Source organism: Sarcophilus harrisii, chromosome 1 (assembly GCF_902635505.1).
Source record: "Sarcophilus harrisii chromosome 1, mSarHar1.11, whole genome shotgun sequence".
NCBI classification, from domain to species: Eukaryota; Metazoa; Chordata; class Mammalia; order Dasyuromorphia; family Dasyuridae; genus Sarcophilus; species Sarcophilus harrisii.
This window is the reverse complement of record NC_045426.1, coordinates 654,790,311-654,808,825: the sequence shown is the minus strand read 5'-3', so window position 1 is coordinate 654,808,825 and position 18,515 is coordinate 654,790,311. Positions and strand designations below refer to the sequence as shown.

The window sequence follows — 18,515 nt, the reverse complement described above, 5'->3', positions numbered from 1 at the left end:
GGCTGGGAGGCAGGGAGGACCCCTCGCAACTCCTGCCCTGCCTCGCGCTCCGAGGTCGGGGCAGCGTGTGAGGGGCGGAGGGGCCTGCCCCAAGCTCGCGCTCTCTCTGCGGTCCCTCGCCTCGCCGGGCCCAGGCTGCGCCTCAGTGTCCCCTCTTCTCCGGCGGAAGCCCCTCGGACGGGCGCCGGGGTGGGGGGGAGAGGGGCAGCGGCGCCGTCACCCTGAGCCCTCCTCCCCGCCTCCTCGCTCCGGCCGGGCGCGGGGTCCGGGGCGGGGACACACGGAGCAGCGTCACGCACCGGGAAGGAAGCGGCCGGAGCCGGCGCGCGGCCGGAGCCGGGCGCGCGGAGGCGGAGCGCAGGGGCCGGGCCGGGCCGGGCCGGGCCATGGCAGGTACCCAGGCGGGGGCTGGAGCAGGGGCCGGAAAGGGGCGTGCGGAGCTGGGCCCGCCCCGCGCGCCCCACCTGCCCAAGCCCGGCCCCCTCCCCGCTTCTCGCCGCTTGTCCTGGATCCCCGCGAGCCCCAGCCCGTCCCTCTCCATCCCGGCGGCTTCCGAGCCCCTCCCCTCCCCTCCCCTCCCCGCGGGCCCGGCCTAGATCTTTGCGAGCATCCCCGGCTCCCCCGCCCCCGCCCCCGGCCTAGCCCGGCCCCATGCCTCGGTCCCGCGTCCCCGCCCGCCCCAAGCGCCCCGGGCCCTCGCCACCGTGCCCCGGCTCCCGTGCCCACTCTGCTCCCTCCCGCCTTTCCGTGTCCCTAGCCCTGGATCCGCAGTCCCCTGCTGGGGCCGGCCTCGCCGGGGAGGAGGCGCTGGAGGAGGAAGAGGAGGAGCCCGAGCCGGGCCCCGAGACCCCCGATGACTCGGAGAAGGCAGCCCCCGGCTGCGGCCCGGGCGGCGGCGCCGCGGGGACGGCAGGGGGCGGGCGCGGCTGCGTGCTGACCCGGCGCGGAATCACCCTGCGGGTGCTGCTCAAAGATGCCCTCATCGAGCCGGGGGCCGGGGTCCTCTCCATCTACTACCTGGTGAGAGCCCGCCCTCCCGGCCCGTAAAATGAGGGGGGGTGGGCAGGGCAGTTAGGTGTCCGGGTTCCAAGGGCCCTCCCACCGCCCATGGGCCATCCTCTGGGTTCTGAGGCGCCCTCCCCCCTTCTGTATCCTGTCCTGTCACCGCGGGGCTGCCTTTGGGGGCTGGCCCGTCCCGTCCCTGCGTTTGCCCTTATTCTCGGCTTGCCCCTTCCTCCCGCCCGCTTCCCCACCCTTCCCATCCTAGGGGAAGAAGTTCATTGGGGACCTGTTGCCGGACGGGAAGATCACCTGGCAGGAGACTGGCCAGGTGTTCAACTCGCCCAGTGCTTGGGCCACTTACTGCAAGAAGCTGGTGAACCCCGCCAAGAAGTCGGGCTGTGGTTGGGCCTCGGTCAAGTACAAGGGTCAGAAGTTGGACCAGTACAAGGCCACTTGGCTGAAGCGGCACCAGCCCAACGCTCCCTCTGCCGCAGAGGAGGTGAGATTGAGATGGGGGCGAGGCGGGAGGTGAAGGGCTCCCCCCATCACCCCCCAACATGGATCAGCTTCTGGGAACAAAGTAGGGTGCTGACTGTATCAGAGGTGGGAGAGAGTCCGTGTATCTGAGCTTGGTCAAGTCAGACCTCTTAAAAGGTGGACCTAAGGAATGGAGATGGAAAGTAAAGAATGGCCTAGGTAAAGGTATAGAGATGAGAGGTTAGGTAAAGTCCTGGACATCTAGGACTAAGGGAACTACAGGATAGGGGAGGGAAACGAGATTACAGAGGGAGGCTGGGTCCAGATAATTGAAGTCTTTGGACTTTGAACGTTTGAGAATGGCAACATGGGAGGAGTGAAAGCCATAAATGAGTGAGTGGATTAGAAATGTGACAGTAGGGAAAGGAAAGAAGACACTGAAACTGGGTTCAGATCTCAGCTGTGACACATATTGGGTAAACTTTTGTGGGCTTTGGTTTCCTGATCTGGAAAATGATATTCTCATCTATAAACTAATTCTTGAATTACTGACTCCATGTAGTTTTTGTGAGAAAAGTGCTCTGGAAAACTTGGAGGGCCACAGAAAAGTGATGGGTTAGGATTATTTGGGAAAATGCTTTTGGAGACCTAGGCAGGAGCCAGGACCCCAGGGAAAGAGCAGGAGAAATGGCACTGGTTCCATTGCCATAGGCCCCTTGTAGTCATTGCTTATTGTAGCCAGCAGGGGACACTAGGATAATAGAATTTCTGGTTGTAGTCCAAGGCTCTTAATATTTTTTGTCTTGGGCCCCTTTTGCAGAATGGTGTAACTTATTGATGGACTCTTTCTTGAAATACTGTTTTTAAATGCATAAAGTAAAACATACAGGATTACAAAGGAAATAAATCACACTGAAAAAATTATCAAAATATTTCTTATAACAAGTTCTTAGACCCCAGGTTGAGACCTTGATCTAGGTCAGCTGTCATTTTTGCAGATGGGGAACTGAGGCCCAGAAAGACTGAGGACCTTCCCCCAAACCACATAGGTAGTAAGGAACAGACCTGGGATTCAGAGTCCTAACCCATTGTAATTTCTCTTTAGGCCTCCAGGACTGGCTCTGGACTGCCTAAGTGACCATTCTCTGTTTATTTCTGCCTACTTAGAGTCTGGTCAGTGAGGGTGAGGAGGAAGAACTGTTAGAGGAAGAAGAAGAAGAAGCAGCAGTGACTCGGGAAGGGAAGATGCTGACCCCGGCTTCCACCTCAGCCCCCATGCTCTTGGAAGAAAAGGGCAGGAAGCAGTTGGGAAAAGCCCTGACAGAGTCTCCCAACCCAGGTACCTCTAAGCACTGGCAAGAAACCTGAGCTGGGAGTGAGGCTCTGGCTCTAACTCAATGTGGCTGTAGGCAGATCTCATCCCATCCCTGAGCCTCAGTTTCCCCATATGTAATTATTCCCACCCTTTCTCCCTCCTATTGTGGCATGGTAAGGGCCAAAGGAAAGACTGGCTGGGAAAAGCCATGGGGTGGGATATAAGTGGTATTCTGTAGAAATGAGGCATTCACGTAATTTTAAAAAATTGTTGTCATGCAGTCTGCAAAAATCTGCATTTTCCCCACATCTCATGCTCTGATTTCTTTTCCTCTCCCACCCTGTGCCTGATTTTCCTTAGTTTTATTCTCTGTCCATTTCCCAGTGAATGGGGTTTTAGGAATAGGGACATGGCAAAGGCTGGTTCTTTCCTTTCCCCACCTCCACATTTTCCTTCATAGAGGCTGGACCCCCTGGGAAGCGGCTGGAGAACAAGGGCCGGGTGCCAGTCCGATACTGCACCCTGGGCAGCCGGGATTTGGCCAGGTTAGTCCTGCTACTCTGCTCCTGGCAAGGAAATCATTGGCTCAAAGCTCTCAGCATGGGCACCTCCTGGGCAGAGGCTGAAGGGCTTTGAGGTGGGGATGGGGTGGGGGCTTTTTTCCATGGGGCTGGCCTCTCTGCTGTACCCCAAGGAGGGAAGAATCTGTGCCTGAGGTTGTGGGGGCTCCTGGGCCTGCAGGAATCCTCACACCCTGGTAGAAGTGACATCCTTCACAGCCATCAACAAGTTCCAGCCTTTCAACGTGTCCGTGTCTAGCAACGTGCTGCTTTTACTGGTGTGTGTCCCCCACCCCTCCCCAAGTCTGCTCTGTTGGGCCTTCCTCATTTCTGAGCCTCTCCTCCCTTTCTGTCCCCCAGGCCTCTCTTCCCTGTCCCATTGGAGCTGCCTCTTTCTTAGCCCCTTAGCTTTCTGACTTCCTCTGCCCCTTGGACTTCCTCCCTTCCCTCTCCTATCTCTCTGGACCTTCTTCCTTCCTCTGTTCCCAGTGAATAGACATATGTAAGCTGACATGGGTGCTAAGCCATGGGGGGAAGGGAGGAGGTAGCCAGGATGTGTCCCACAGACTCCGGAAGCTGGAGCTCAGGCTCTGCTAGGTCAGGGGACTCATGGGGGGACGGTTGTGCAGAGTGTTCCCTCTCCCCAAGACAGTTCCGGCTTCTGGCAAAGCCCTGGGGGGGGAGGGGTCAGAGAAATCTCCAGAGACAGAATCAGCTTGGGGAGGAACCTGGTGTCCTTCCCTTTGCCCAGATTTTGCAGGGGGTGGGCCAAAAAGAGTTGGTGGCTGGGGGACTTGACTAAGGCCTTCTCTGATGGACTGGGTTGTGGGGTGGGGGCTCCTCATGGCTGCTGCTCTGATCCTCCCTGTCCCCTTCGTCTGGCCCAGGACTTCCACAGCCACTTGACGAGGAGCGAGGTCGTGGGCTACCTCGGAGGTCGCTGGGACACCAACAGCCAGCGTGGGTATTGGAGCCAGGAGGGCTGGGGAGGCAGGGCGTGGCAGAGCTCTCAGCTCCCCCTGATACCCCTTCTTCTCCCACCCGGGCAGTGCTGACAGTGCTGAGAGCCTTCCCCTGCAGGAGCCGTCTGGGCGATGCCGACACGGCCGCTGCCATCGAGGAGGAGGTGGGCCTGCAGCGGCACCTTTGGGTGCCGTTTGGTGACTGACGGGTAGGAGCGGGCATGACGATGGTTGGCGAGAATCTTGTGTGTGACTTCTGCCTTCCTCCCTTCAGATCTGCCAGAGCCTGTTCCTTCGGGGCCTCTCCCTGGTGGGCTGGTACCACAGTCACCCCTACAGCCCGGCCCTGCCCTCCTTGCAGGACATCGATGCCCAGATGGACTACCAGCTCAAGCTGCAGGGCAGCGGCAACAGCTTCCAGCCCTGCCTCGCCCTGGTGTGCGGTGAGCTCAGCCCCAAGGGGCCGCAGGCCGGCGGGGCGGGGAGGCTGAGGGCGCCCAGGCCGCCCGGCCCCTGCAGCAGCCCCGGGGGTGCCAGCCCGTCTCCTCCTTTTTTCAGCCCCTTATTACTCTGGAAACCAGGGGCCGGAGTCCAAGATCTCTCCGTTCTGGGTCATGCCGCCCCCAGAGGTAGGTGGGGGTTCTCTGTGAGGGGAGGGCCGGGGTGAGTGCTGGGCACAAAGCCGCATTCCCCAGGGACAGTGTGGGCCGTGCCTCAGCCAAGCAGCTCCTGGCAGTTCTGGGGCTCCCCAGGGGTCACCCTGCAGGGGGGATGTGGCCAGAGGATGGGCTCAGATACAGGGGTGGGGCCAGGATCACTGGACCCTGACCAGAGGCGACCCTCATCTTTATCTAATGGGGACAGTCAGTGTCGCTGGCCCGTCTCCATGCAGAGGGTCGTGGTGAGGAAGGCATTCCGGAAACTCCCCATTGTGAGAGGAGCAGGAGCCGTTGATAAGCCAAAGAGCACCCGGTGCAAGGGGCCTTGGAGTCCGCACGAGAACCTGGGCCTTGGGCACAGAGCTGCTAACTTCTCTCCAAAGCCATACAGGCCATAATTAGGGGGCTGGGGGCAAAGCCGTCTGCAATGCAGAACCCGCCCTTCTCCCAGGAGAACCTGGAGAATGCTGGGGCCCTGGAAGGGGACGGACATCTCTTGCTGAATGGTCCTGGCTTCGCCGATCCCTCGGCTCCTGGTGGGAAACAGCCACCACAGCTCCACGGGCACAGAATGGCAGACCCGAGAGTGCCAAGTGCATGGAACATCTGACCAAGAGTTCCACGCGCACGGAACATTAGAACCGAGAGCTCCAAGCACACGGAACATCCAACCCAAGAGCTCCACACGCCCAGAACATTAAGAACTGAGCCATCCAACCCAAGAGCTCCAAGTACACGGAACATTAGAATCGAGAGCTCCAAGCACACGTACTAAGTCCAAGAGCTCCATGCTCACGGGAGTTAGACCTGAGAGGGCTGGAGAGGTCACCTGGCCTCGGCTCCTCTGAAGTCCGACAAATAGGAGACTTGGCCAAGCTCACACAGCTTGAGGTTCACAATCAGAGAACTTGGACATGAATCCTGGCTCCACTCCTATAGACTTCATTCGGAAAATGAAAAGGACTTAAGGATTTAAGAGATGATCTTAAAGGCAGGGACCCTGCAGTTTAGCCAAGCACCGTGCTAAGCACCGAGAGTACAGAGGCAAAAAGCAGCTGGTTCCTTCCCTCAGGGAGCACGTGGTCTAATGGGCCCCACATGCACTGACAGCTAGTAGGGCTGAGATACAAACTCAGATCCACACATTGAACTCCCCTGCTCTATGTGTTTTACTGTCCAGTCTGCTAGTGAGCTTCTTCAGAAAAGTGTGGGTGCAGGAGGATGGAGGGGTTAGCAGCTTTCTGACCCAGTCTCCTCTTTCCTATAGCAAAGGCCCAATGACTATGGCATCCCCATGGAGGTAGAGATGACTTACGTCCAGGATGGGTTCCTGACCAATGACATCCTCCATGAGATGGTGAGGCCGTGGGCTCTGGGGACATCTGATAACTAGAACCCCAGGGGCTGATAGATGGGGTGGAGAGGGGAGGAATGGAGGAGCTCGTGAAAGAAGTGTTCATCGGGTCCCAGAGTCCCAGGCTGGCACTGGAGCTCGAATTCCTGGGAAGGCTGGGCCCCTCCTAGGCCAGGAGCTGACTCACTGCCTGCCCCCAATCCCTATTGCCCCATGTAGATGCTGCTGGTGGACTTCTACAAAGGAGCCCCAGATGTGGTCAAGTTTCAAGACCTGTGGAACCAAGAGCAAACCTACCTGGACAAGCTGAAGGTGAGAAAGAATCTGGAGTCCAGCACGCACAGCAGACCCCTGGCCCTGCGTCACACCGGCCTCTGGAATCGGGCCTGTCCACAGTACTCGGTGACTGGCTTTCTTGGAGGCCAGAGCAAGCAATCAGCTGATACACAACTTAATGGTTCATTTATAAGGGACTTGATTGTGACCCAAGTATGTTTGAAGTATTTATGTACTTCTCACATTGGGAAGCTAAACTCCAAAGATAGAACTTGTAGTTTTTACCAAAACCCAGGGCATGCATTTGCAAGTTGTTTTTCCATTACTTTGGAACTGCTCACTACTGCTGAATCTGGAGTCGAAAATCCAGCCTCAGTTACTAATTAGTTAGGGGATCCTAGACAAGTCCCTCAATTTCCTCCTTTATAAAACTTGAATAGATGTCTTCTTAAAAACTTCATAAAACCAGAGAAGTACTTGTCTTCAAGGTTGTGAGGCTCAAAAGACAAAATGCAGAAAGCCTTTTGAAAAATTTCAAGTGCCATATAAACACTCATTACTGGGGAGGAGCAGTTAAAATTGCTGCTTTTGTGTTTGTCCTTTCTTGAAGGCGACTATAACATCAGGGAGGTGATGCCGTGACATGCAAGTGAATTGGATTTCAGTGAGGGAGGTCTGGGCAAGGTCCCCTGCCTCTCCGCCCCCTCCAGAGTCAGCTGGGTCCACAGGCCAGATATAGACAGGAGGACTGGAGATGGCCCTGCATACAGTGGGAGACCTGGGCCTTTTTAAGCTAAGGTCTCCAACGGGCCTCAGTTTGATTGAGGCTGCAGCCATTCAGGGATGAAGGCTTGGTATCTCTACCTCTAGTCCAAAAAATCTAAATAAATCAATGAATGAATCTGGGTGGAGGGGAGAGACCCTCCATTTCTGTCCAATGCTATTTACATTCAATCTGAGCCAAGCAAGACCCAAACAATGACCAAATGGGGCTTGGCCTAGGACCTATTTGTGGCCAATCCTGGTCCTTAAAGAGAAATCTAGCCAGTAAACCCCACATATCTTGGGAGGGTAGAGAGGTGCAAATGCTTTTAAAAGCCTCTGTTGGTAAGGGTATGATACCCTATGAACAGAGGGAAGGAAGGAAAAGAGAGAAGAGGGAAAGAAGGAAAAAAGTAGGAAGGAAGAGGAGAGAGGGAAGAAGGAAGGTAATTTCTTACTTAGGCTTGGGGATGTATCTCTAGAAAGTTTGGGGTGGGAATGGGTCTTTTCAAGAACTTTTTGGGCCCTGTTACATAACTGCTGGGCTTTTTTTTTAGGTTTCCTTGGCCAGCAGGACACCAAAGGACCAGGGCCTGTGCCATGTCTTGGAACAAGTCTACTGTCTCCTTAAGAACAGCAGCTGAAGCCAGACAGCTTCTGGATACTGATATATTACAGGGTGGCAGGAGAAAAGCTGATGCCCCCAGTGCAACGGCAGCCAGCCCCTGGCAGGTCAGGGATCATCCCTGTGCCACATAAACTTCTGAGGCAGGAGCTGGCTGTTAATGGAGGTGACCAGCTGCTTTGTACTACTGACCATTGCTCTCAAGGTGGGAAGGTGGCTACTGATGGGGGGTGGGGGGATGCCACGTCTTCTCCAGTTCTACTTTGCTGTGTTGCATGTCAAGTGTCTCTGTTCCCCCTGCCCTGTTGGCTCTGGACTGTAGGATGTAGCTGTTTTTTTGTTTTGTTTTGTTTTGGGGGGAGGGGGGGGGCACAGTTATTGCTGTGCCAATTCATTCAGGTGTAATTTATTTGTGCAATGGTAGCGTTCAGACAATAAAGTGGAAAAAAAAATCACATCACCTTCTTGGCTAATATTTCTGAATCAAGTCCAGGGCTGGGGGTCTCCTTACAAGGAGGTTCCTGGGGTTTGACTACTATACTACAGAATCTATACAATACTATAGAGTATGGGTGAATTTAGTACTTGGTGGGATTCAACTATTTCACATTCTTTTTCCCTCAAAGGGCACTTGAGCAAAGTTGCCGGGCCTCACTGAGCTGTCTGGTTGTACATGCAGCTGGCACAGAGTATGTGTCTGACCAGTGAGGCAGCTGTAGTCTCCAGCTTAGCCACAGATGGCCACAGTGGGAGAAAGAGGGTTGGATTATGCTTTATAGACATTTCATTTTGTCTCCCAGAAGTCTTGAGAAACAGGTACTCATCCCTATTTTACACATGAGGAAACTGAGGCTAGCTAGCAACTGAGATTGGCTGGCCGTCCTAGCTCCAAGTCTACTTGTGCCTGATATTTAAGAGCTGTGTATGGTACAGGATGAAGCACGTTTTCAAAGTGCTTTGTGAACCCTAAATGGACATAAAAATGGTTATTAGGACCACTCTCTCATTTCAGAGACTTAGTATCTATGACACTATCAGGGCACACATGGCTGCTTTTCGGGCAGTGATCTGAGGCTAAACTGACATTTGTGCATTTCATGGAGAACGAGGCACCCTATCACAAATCCAGTGGGCTCACTTGTGCTGGTCTGTGACCCTGAACATGAAACATCAGGGTTGGCTGTTAGAAATGGAGGCCTTTTACTATTTCCAGTTCCTTCCTCATCTCCCATTATCCACTCACCCAGACGTCTTCTGCCACTGTCTCCTGCTCCACCTCCATCTTAGACCATGGTAACCCTTCTTGCCTAGGTCAAGCCTTACCTGCACTTAACTACCACATCCTATTTCATCTATTAGTTTGCCCCTCCCACCCCTTCCCCCGCAGCCGCTTTTCTGCCTACAAATATTCCCATTTCTCTGTTCTCCAAATTCTCACTGCATCCATCCATCCTAACTACTGTTCCTTATCTTTTGTGACTAAACTTGATAAGGCTCTCCCTCTGGGGGGGGGGGGGGGGGAGGTTGGGGCGCACTAGGGAGGGAAGGGGGAAAGACACTTCTTCCTCCCACTTAGCTCCCCATAATCTAGCTTCTGACAAAGCTCCTCTCTACAAAATTACCAATTATAACGAGTCTGATGGCTTTTCCCCAATGCTCATCCTTCCTTTACCTCTGCAGTCAATACCGCTGATCACCCTCTCCTCGATATTTTCTAGGTTTTTGGAGTCACTTTCCTGGTTCTCCTGTCATACCCACTACCTGCGAGTGTCCCACAGGAATCTTACCTTTTCTTTTGATAAAATTCTATGATTGATGCCGATAACTCAATTTCTCTGAGCCTAACTTCATCTTGTAGACATCTCCACCCCCCTCCCAACCCCCCTACTCCCTCTCCTCACTTCCAAGATCAAATATACAGTAGTCTGGAGTTCAAAGCCCTTCATAACCCAGGCCCTCCCCTATACCTCACAGTCAGCCATAGACTCTTCATTCCGCCGATGCCAGCCTTCTGGCTATGCCATCAGCAAACCACTTTAGCTCTTGTATATCTATTTCCTGGCTTCCTTTAAATTTCAGCTAAAATCCCACCTGCTACAGGAAGCCTTTCCCAAGCCCTCCTGCTTTATAGGGCCTTTTCTCTGTTGACTATTTCCTTTCTCTAATCGATGCAGAGTTTGCATGCTTGTGTCCCATTATGACTGTGATGTGCTTATGATGTGCCCAGATTATGTCTAGCACGTCCTAGGCACTTAATGCTTACTACTGGTGTTTAACAAGAGCTGGAGCATCGGCTCCAAATCCCAACTGTGGGACCTTGGGCCCAGGCATCTGCAGAATTGAGTTGTTCCACTGCTAAATCCCATGAGGATCTCTGGCTAAGGGTTCTCAGAACAGCTTTGATTAGGAAATATTTCAGAATTTTTCCCTCCCAAAGACAATGAAAAAGTAGAGACACATAGAAAGAGAAAACATTTAATACTTTTTAAATCAAGATTACAATTCAATTTGCCCTAGACAAAGGAGAAACTGTAACAAAAGTTATATTGATCATCTGAAGACACCCTGCTCCCCTACCTCCCCCCAAATGAACATAATGGTGGCTCCTATGGGAATGATGACATGGTTAATCTATACCTCCATCCTCTCCTTTTCATACTCAGGTCTAGAACTGAGTGGATAGAAGCCAGCAAAAGGCTTGTGGAGGCCTGGGTGGCACCATTGGGCCCCAGGCGTGGGCTGCGGAGATTCTAGCATTACTGCGTCCTGTGAAGCCATTTCATATTGCTGTTCCTGGAGTGGGTCCAGGAGCCTTCAGCACCCTGGGGACCAGCCCCCAGTTGGTACAGGGCAAGGAGAGCAAAAGCCCGATGGGTGGGGGAAGCCAGGTCCCATTTCTGATAGCTCCGCACCAGGTAAGGGGAGGGGGGGCAGGAGACAGGACAAAGGGAGAGGGGAGTCCGACAGAGATCATGAAGGAGAGAACAGGGAAGAGATGCCACAGCCGAGTCCGGCAGGTTTCTCAGGGAGGATTCAGTTCATCAGACTTTGTGCTTAACCCTTCAGAGAGGAGGCTGGCTTGTCGGGGATTTGGCAAGCCAGAGAGGCAGGAACCCCTGCTGGCTCCTGGTGGTCCCATGTTTTGTTTTCTGGGGAAGGAGGACCCTGGCAGTGCCAACGTAACAGCAGCTGCCATGTGAGTAACAAACATACATCAACATGCTCAATTAAAAAGAAAAGTTAAAAGGATACATTGCTTTCTGTATCTGTCACACTGCCAATAAGAGGAGCAAAGAGAAGGAGGCAGTGTCTGCAAAGGAGGCAATAACTCTTGTGTTTTTGTAAGAGTATGAGGCTGAGGAGACATCACGGGGCAGAAGTGCTGCCAAGGAGGTGTGGGGGCAGGGGGCACTGGGCAACGCTTTTCTTTCTGTGTTTGTGGCTCGCTTTCAGGGCTTAGCCCCCAGTGGCCATTCCCCACCTCCCCCCTCACAGCTGGCCCTGGGGTACCAGGGGAGTCCTCTGGCTCTTGGCTGATCTTCAGGCTGTCAAGGAGCTGATGTCTAGGCAAAGCTGCTGCTCTGTGGGCAGAGAAGCCACAAGGGGATCGTGCTAAAGGGATCTGGGACCCATTGCCTGCAATGGGCTGTGGCCGAGCCTGGGGATCCTGGAATCAGGGCATAAATCTAAGGAGAATTTGAAAGCCAGGCCATGGAACAAATTGTCTCTTACTTCCACTTAAAAATCACCATACTATAGTTAAGTCTCCAAAGCCTGGCCCACACTGTTATACATTAGCTCCTGCTTAGAAGAGAGAAAGAGAAGAGTGGGAGAAGGAAGAGAAAGGAAAGGAAAAGGGGAAGGAAAGAGAATGTGGAAAGAGGCAGGGGGAGAGAGGGAGGGAAGGAAGGAAGGGAAGAGAGAGAGAGAATGGGAACACCAAATTTCTTATTTCAGCCAGTTAAGGCAGCAGAACCTGAGGCAAGAAGGCCATGACCTCAAGAGGGACCTGGCTGATACCTACAGGAATAGTCCCCGACCCCAGCCCAAGTCATAACAGATAACACCTCCCAGGAGGAGGCTGCAACCAAGCAAGGCACGCTAGGGGCACCCACAGGGTGAGGGAGTTGGCTTTCCTGGGCTTCGGTGCTCGACCCTCTGAGGTCCTGTGGCCCAGGACTCGGTTGCCAACCTTTGGCCACAGCCAGCAGAAAAGAGCTACTCAGACCAGCAGGGGAAGAAGAGAACGGAGGGAATGGTCTCCATGGCATTCCTCCATTCCTTAAAGACCACTCCGAACACTTCTGAGGAGATTCCTGGTTGTGGCCACAGATCCTACACTTGCTACTGCTTTAGTTAGCCCTGCAGGACTTTTCCCAGTCTTGGTTCAGAGAAGGGGCAGAATCTTCTAAGTCAACTTGAGGATCTCAAGGCATGGGAACAAGTGACAACTAGGGCCTCGGGTGAGAGGTTGAGAATATCTATGGCTATGGACCAAACCAGGTCACCCTCAAAAGACATAGACAGCCTTTGAAAGTTCCTTGGTAGGGGGCCAGAGCAGGGGAGTGATGGCTGCTCAGGCAAGGAAGCATTTAGAGAGGAAGCTTAGTGTTTCAAAGAGCACCTTAGTGTTACCCCTTTGCATGGGAACCCCACAGCCAAGTCGAGTCCCAACCAAGTTGAGGGACTGACTGAGAGGGGGAGCGTGGCTAGTGGAGTCAGTTGAGTAAATGAGTTCAATCCACCCAGGCCCCTCAGAAGCAGCAAGTGAATGAAGAAGGGACAGTCTGGAGATGGATGATGGGGGTAAAAGGTGGAAGAAGAGAGGATACTCCCCTCCCCACCAAAAATAACTCGGGTGGTCACTAGTGTCTTATGTAAACTTAGGTGATTTAAACAAACTGTGTTTCTCCACTTCCATCACCATAAACACCACAAGACCCCCTACACTGATTAAAACTTACTGGCTCATCTTTCTTTGCCTATACTCAACTTGTAACTCAACTAGGTAGCATCCACCACTTAGTCTTCTCAGGGCAAGCTGAGCCTGACACAGGGATCAGGACTAAGGGGCTTTGCTGCCTGAACCTTTGCCAAAGGGACTGGGGCAAGAGGAGGGGAGGAGGCAGCAAGCTCCTTGAAGTCTCTCGGGAAGTATCAAATCCATGGGAAGGATGGAATTGAGGGGACACCCAGTCCAGATAATCTGACACCCTTCTGGCATGGGCAAGGTTAATACTATCCCACTTTTCTTCCAGTGAGACGGATGTCACCAGGAACAAAATGGAATGCAGGAGATCAGGCCTGGCCTTCCTCATTAGGGAGAGGAACAGGAAAAGGGAAGAGGAAGGGAGGGCAGGAAAGGAAGTGTGGAGAGCAGCCATTTCACTGAGGTAGTGGGACCAGCACCTCCACATAGTTGAGGGGGAAGAAGCCCGACTGGCCATTGATCATGCCTTCGTACCAGTTTTCATCAATCTGATTGGTCAGTGTGATGATGTCGCCCTCTCGGAAGCCCAGTTCCCCATCATTCTCAGGCTCAAAATCATACAGGGCCTTGCAGCTGGGCTGGTCCAGAGGTGCTAGGGAAGAGAGACAAGGGGCAGAGGTGAGTGATGAGAGACCCCCCGAAGCCTGATGAAGGGTAGTTCCTAATGACATCATAACTCTTTGATCCAGAAGATCCCTTCCAACTCTATATAAAGCCTAAACTTTTTATAGCCTAAGACTCTGTTCCTGTACTTCCTGAGAACCTACCATCTCTTCTGCCCTATGAAACCTCTGGCTTTCAAGACCCTCCAACCTCTCACTACTCCTCCACTCCCCACACTCACACTGAATGACTTCTGTGGGCATGCTCCCTGTACTGACACGGATGAAGTTTCTGGGGATCAGTGTCTCTAGTCTTCACAAAGTAGACAATTTAAATGCTCCCAGCCTGGTAGTTCTGCTTTTAAATTCCCACCACAGTACAATGAAGCACTGGAGGAAGACTGCAGCTGAAGTTAAATCTCCATTTTTTGTGTTTTCACTTACATCCAACTCTTCATGACCTCATTTGCCGTTTACTGGGAACATAAACTCACCCCTTAAATAATACTGGCAGAGTGATTTCAGCACAAGCTTGTTGCAGCAAATTTTGAAATGGCTGTATTGGGTATTGGGTAACAGACCATCCTTACCACTAGACTCTCATTTTGCCCCATTTGATCCCTTACTATAAAGGCAGATTCATGGCTCTTCATGATTCATCTCTCATTCCCATAGCAGGGCTTCCCTATCTATACAGGATGACAATACAAAGTTGACCCCAGGTCCTTCCTCAGGGGGAATGGCTGCTGGATTTCCCTTTTCCAGGGCCAGGAAAAGCCTGCTTTTTGACAACCAGTTGCAGCAAGCCTGAGAGCAGGATATTAGAGGCCCCTTGGCTTTTTCCCTTGCTATACATCTGCTGGAAAGACAGGCAAAAAGATAGCAAAGAAAGCATAATCCATTTTGATCTGGTTTATGGATATTCATCTTGTTCTCTCTTTTACCCTTCCCAGCTTTGGTACACCAGTCAGTCAATTCCCAGTTCCTTTAAGAAAACTTCTCATACACCACCCTAATTAGGCTTATGCCCAGCGCTCTCATTTTGGAGGGTGCCGTTTACTTCCTTAGTTGGAGGAGACAAAAGCCACCAGAAGGATATTCATTAGACACATTAGGAAACTGAGGGGGAAAAGAGGGCATGGCTAGCTTCAGCATCCCTAAGAGTCACAGGACTGCTTTGTCGCTTAACCTCTCTTAAGTTTTTGGCAATGGATCTATTCCCAATTTGTATGTTTAGAAAAGTGGTACAACCAATCCAAACCAGGTACTTCATATTCGTTCACATATCATATTTATTCCTAAGAATACTGTCACTTTATTCCAAAAGAATGTAAGAACCTCTAGGGAAGGAACTGTTTTTTTGTCTTTGTATTCCAAGTACTAAGAAGGGCCAGACATATGGTAGGTAGATGCTTAATCAATGTTTGTTGGACTGAATCAAATCCCATTGTAAGGTCACAAAATCATACTGTAACATAACTGAGCTAAGTGTTCACTAGCAATAATGATAACAAACGTTCCTAATGCCATTTTAAAGTTGACAAAGTACTCTCCCTACACTGTGAAGGGAGTGAGTCAAATGCGAATTTGACTCACCACAGTCTTATAAGTTGGGTTATTCCAGGTATTATTAACCTGATTGATCAATGCTGGCCAAGAAATTAAGAAGGAAAGCAGACTCAGGGCAGTTAAAGACACACACTGCCTCCAGTGGGGCTTTCACTTCTCAGTTCCTCCCAGTTCCAAGTCTATATGACACCCCATCACTTGTCTTCAGTACGATGAATATCTTTTTGATATTTTTACTCTTGCATAGAAAAAGAGACACTGCGCAGCATTACCAGCAATGTTATAGGAACCAGACCCAGAGGTCAAGCCCAAATGAAACTCTTGTTCCCCTCTTAAGCCATCCCAACTTGGTGGGAGTGGCTATGGATTTCATATGCTGGATCTCAAAAAACTCCCCAGAGGAACCCCAGGAAATGATATAGCTTTCCCAGACTGGTCATGGCTGCTATTTCAACAACTGGGAATGATTCATTCGTCCATTGAGCATCTTGACTTAGGGACTCTCGAAATTTCCAGGCTTTACTCTTGGTGGTCTCAGTTACAGAGGCCCTGAAGACTCCTACCTCTCAATAAAAGAGCCAGGACCTCTGGCAGCTTTATGTTATACACACCATGCTGCACATCTACCCAAAATGGGCAATTTGGACCCCAGAGCGTGTACTGTACTTTCCTGGCACAGAGTTTAGGATACAGTAAGCATTTAATAAATGCATGCTGAAATGAATCACATTGAATCTCCCCCTCTCTGTATCTTTGCCTAGAATGTATTCTCACCCTTTTTGCTAAAATCCTACTCAGATGTTGCCCCACCCTCACCTCCCCTAAGGTAGCAGAATATCTTTCAATGCCAAATATAGCATGTCTTGGTCACTTTTGTGATGAATATCAATCAATGACCAGCCTTGTCCAATATATACTGCCAGCTCTGTATTCAAATTCTTTCCAGCTTGCATTCTGATAACCTGGAAAGCACGTATCAGGATAAATCAACAGAAGAAGGGGTTTTAATACAGGAAAACCATGACAGAGGCAGGTCTCCCTATTCAAAGTCTGATTTGCAGCTTATCCCCCCAACTAGACAGTGGTGAGCTCACTGAGGGAAGGGATGAATGCAATTGCATTTTATATTAGCCCCAGAAGCAAGCATGGTACTCTATACATATTAAGCACAACATCTGATGAGTGAGCGAATGAATAATTTTTTTATGGTTTAAAATTTTTTAAGGTTTTATCTTCCTTCATCCATTTCCATTCACAGTCTGATCCTAATACTACTGAAGAAACACATTGTATTTTTAGATCAACTGCAACTCATAAGCATCTCAACTGTGTTATTAAAGAACCCCCAATCATTAACTGCTATGAAAAGAAAGTCCTCTTAGGGACAATGTGTTAGTGTTCCACCCAGGAGAGAAAGGAAGGAAAGCAAGCATATTAGTGAACAGAAAGCAAGAATAAGCAAGAGGAGGAGGACAGGAAGAAGGGAGGAAGATGGAAAAGAAATAATCCATTAGCCAGAAGTGATAGGATGCATGCAGCTGAGGGCACACTCACGCATACTCCTGATGGGGGTCCGGATGGGCTTGTCAGAGGATCGGAAAGAGGAAGAAGCTGCTTCCAAATCAAACAGAAAGATAATCTTACAACCAGGCTATATGTGCTCATATAGCCTCCAGATGCTCAAAGTCTCTTGTGATCACAGGCTTCCAGAGGCTTTTGGAGATAAGGACCAGGACGCATAACCCTTTTCTTCCTTTAGGACAGGGATGTAGACCAGGGGAGATGAGAATGGGGGGAGTGGTAAGGGGGTTGAGGTGGAAGCCTTCAAATGACCTAGGATGACCCCTTTTTCGAGTCTGAAAGATAACTCCACCCTCGGGAAAGCACACTGGCCAGCTCACAGGTCCAGGACTCTCCTCCTCACCCCAAGCTGCCCCATCTTAGCTCCCCCTACCTTTGGTGTTGCCTGGCTTCATAATTACCTGTGATCTTGGGGGCTGGGGCACAAGGGAAACCTCCATTGGACTGGTCAGGTTCTCCAAAGTCATAGGAATCTCTAGGCTTTGGCTTGTATTCCCGCTTGGGGCGGGAAGAGGCTTCCCGCATCCTATGGGCATGGAAAATAATCAGTGAGTACCAGAACAGGCAGTGCCCACAATCCCAGTCCCAATGCAAGCACAGATGCTAAACATTTCAGGGTTGCTACTAACAATCTAACAGCACTATCTCCTCTTTCTCTCTTCTCCATCTCCCTCTCCCTCTACAAGGTTATGACTTTTTCCAAAGGTTGGTAAGTCCTGGACATGATGATTTTGGGATTCTTAACTTTCCCAAATCAGAACACCCCTTTACATGGCTATTTCAAAACAATGTAAATCATTTAACTTTTGAAATTAGGAAAGCTAGAATTCAAAGAGTGACTTTTCCTAGGTTATCCTGAAGATCCCCTACACCTGTACTTTCCAGATCAATGACCAGCCTTGTCCAATATATACTGCCAACTTTGTATTCAAATTCTTTTCAGCTTGCATTCTGATAACCTGGAAAGCACGTATCAGCATAAATCAACAGAAGAAGGGGTTTTAGTACAGGAAAACTGACAGAGGCAGGTCTCCCTATTCAAAGTCCCTGGGTTCTTCTGATTAATCCTACTAAGTGACTATCCCTACTAAGTGACTAAGTGATATCTTAGTTATTCTTTGATAAACTGATTTCCTCACAGCACAGTTGTGGAAGTTCTGAAAGGACAAGAGTTTCCACTGATTTCCACCAGAGCAGATAAGCAGGTTTTAGAACCAGATCTCTTATTCTATTCACAGGACTGAGAATTGGAGGGACCTCAGAGATGTTCTTGTGTAAAACCCTCATTTACACTTGAGGAAACCAAGACCTGGGAAGAGTGGATAGCTTTTCTCCAGTATCATATAGTTGGTTCCTGACTACACCTCTTGGGCCAGTGTTTTGGAGAAGTCCCTACTTGGGACAGTGAGGTAGTTTTGTCTGGAATTAAGACAAGAACTGATTGAGAATGCACTCAATATAAAAAGCTCCTTCTCACTGGGTACACTGAACACAGCCAGAAAAAAATTATCCAAAGCAAATCTTGGGAAAGGACTATCACAAGCCCTGGATGGGGTCTCATTTATTTCCCACTGTAAAAACCATAACAAAAATCTTTTACCCATAAAGAAGCTGGATAGTTCAATATAACAGAAATCAGTCCAAAATCAAAACATTCTACTAATACGACATAACATTTAAACAGATAAAGTGTTATCACTATCATCTGAGGAGCACTAACAACTAGAGGGATCAGGAGCATCTTCCTGTAGAAGTTGGAATTTGAGTTGAATTTTGAAGGA

General features: G+C 50.7%; 2 protein-coding genes across 4 annotated transcripts in view; one reads left to right on the top strand and one right to left on the bottom strand.

Annotated features, from left to right (window-relative positions):
- The first annotated feature begins 333 nt into the window (after positions 1–333).
- MPND (MPN domain containing) lies at positions 334–8,452 on the top strand. 2 transcript variants are annotated; one of them, XM_031947829.1, is made up of 13 exons: positions 334–393; positions 758–1,020; positions 1,268–1,501; positions 2,647–2,818; positions 3,255–3,339; positions 3,536–3,632; positions 4,242–4,314; positions 4,404–4,480; positions 4,591–4,759; positions 4,875–4,945; positions 6,243–6,332; positions 6,549–6,641; positions 7,925–8,452. In XM_031947829.1, the coding sequence occupies exons 1-13, from the start codon at positions 387–389 to the stop codon at positions 8,009–8,011; spliced, it is 1,518 nt and encodes a 505-aa protein (XP_031803689.1). In that variant the 5' UTR covers positions 334–386; the 3' UTR covers positions 8,012–8,452. The 2 variants fall into 2 exon arrangements, with proteins under 2 accessions (XP_031803689.1, XP_031803688.1); XM_031947828.1 differs by lacking the exon at positions 334–393 and having other exon boundaries at positions 445–1,020.
- Positions 8,453–10,451: 1,999 nt separating this feature from the next.
- SH3GL1 (SH3 domain containing GRB2 like 1, endophilin A2) overlaps positions 10,452–18,515 on the bottom strand; it is an 85,888-nt gene continuing 77,824 nt past the window's right edge. Inside the window, exons 8-10 of one of the 2 annotated variants that reach the window (XM_031947835.1) lie at positions 17,136–17,260; positions 16,708–16,767; positions 10,452–13,574 (exon numbers count right to left, since the gene is read on the bottom strand). In XM_031947835.1, coding sequence (XP_031803695.1) covers positions 13,378–13,574; positions 16,708–16,767; positions 17,136–17,260 — 382 coding nt within the window. In that variant the 3' untranslated portion in view covers positions 10,452–13,377. The remainder of the gene's footprint in view (positions 13,575–16,707; positions 16,768–17,135; positions 17,261–18,515) is intronic. The other variant, XM_031947836.1, reaches the window with a different exon arrangement.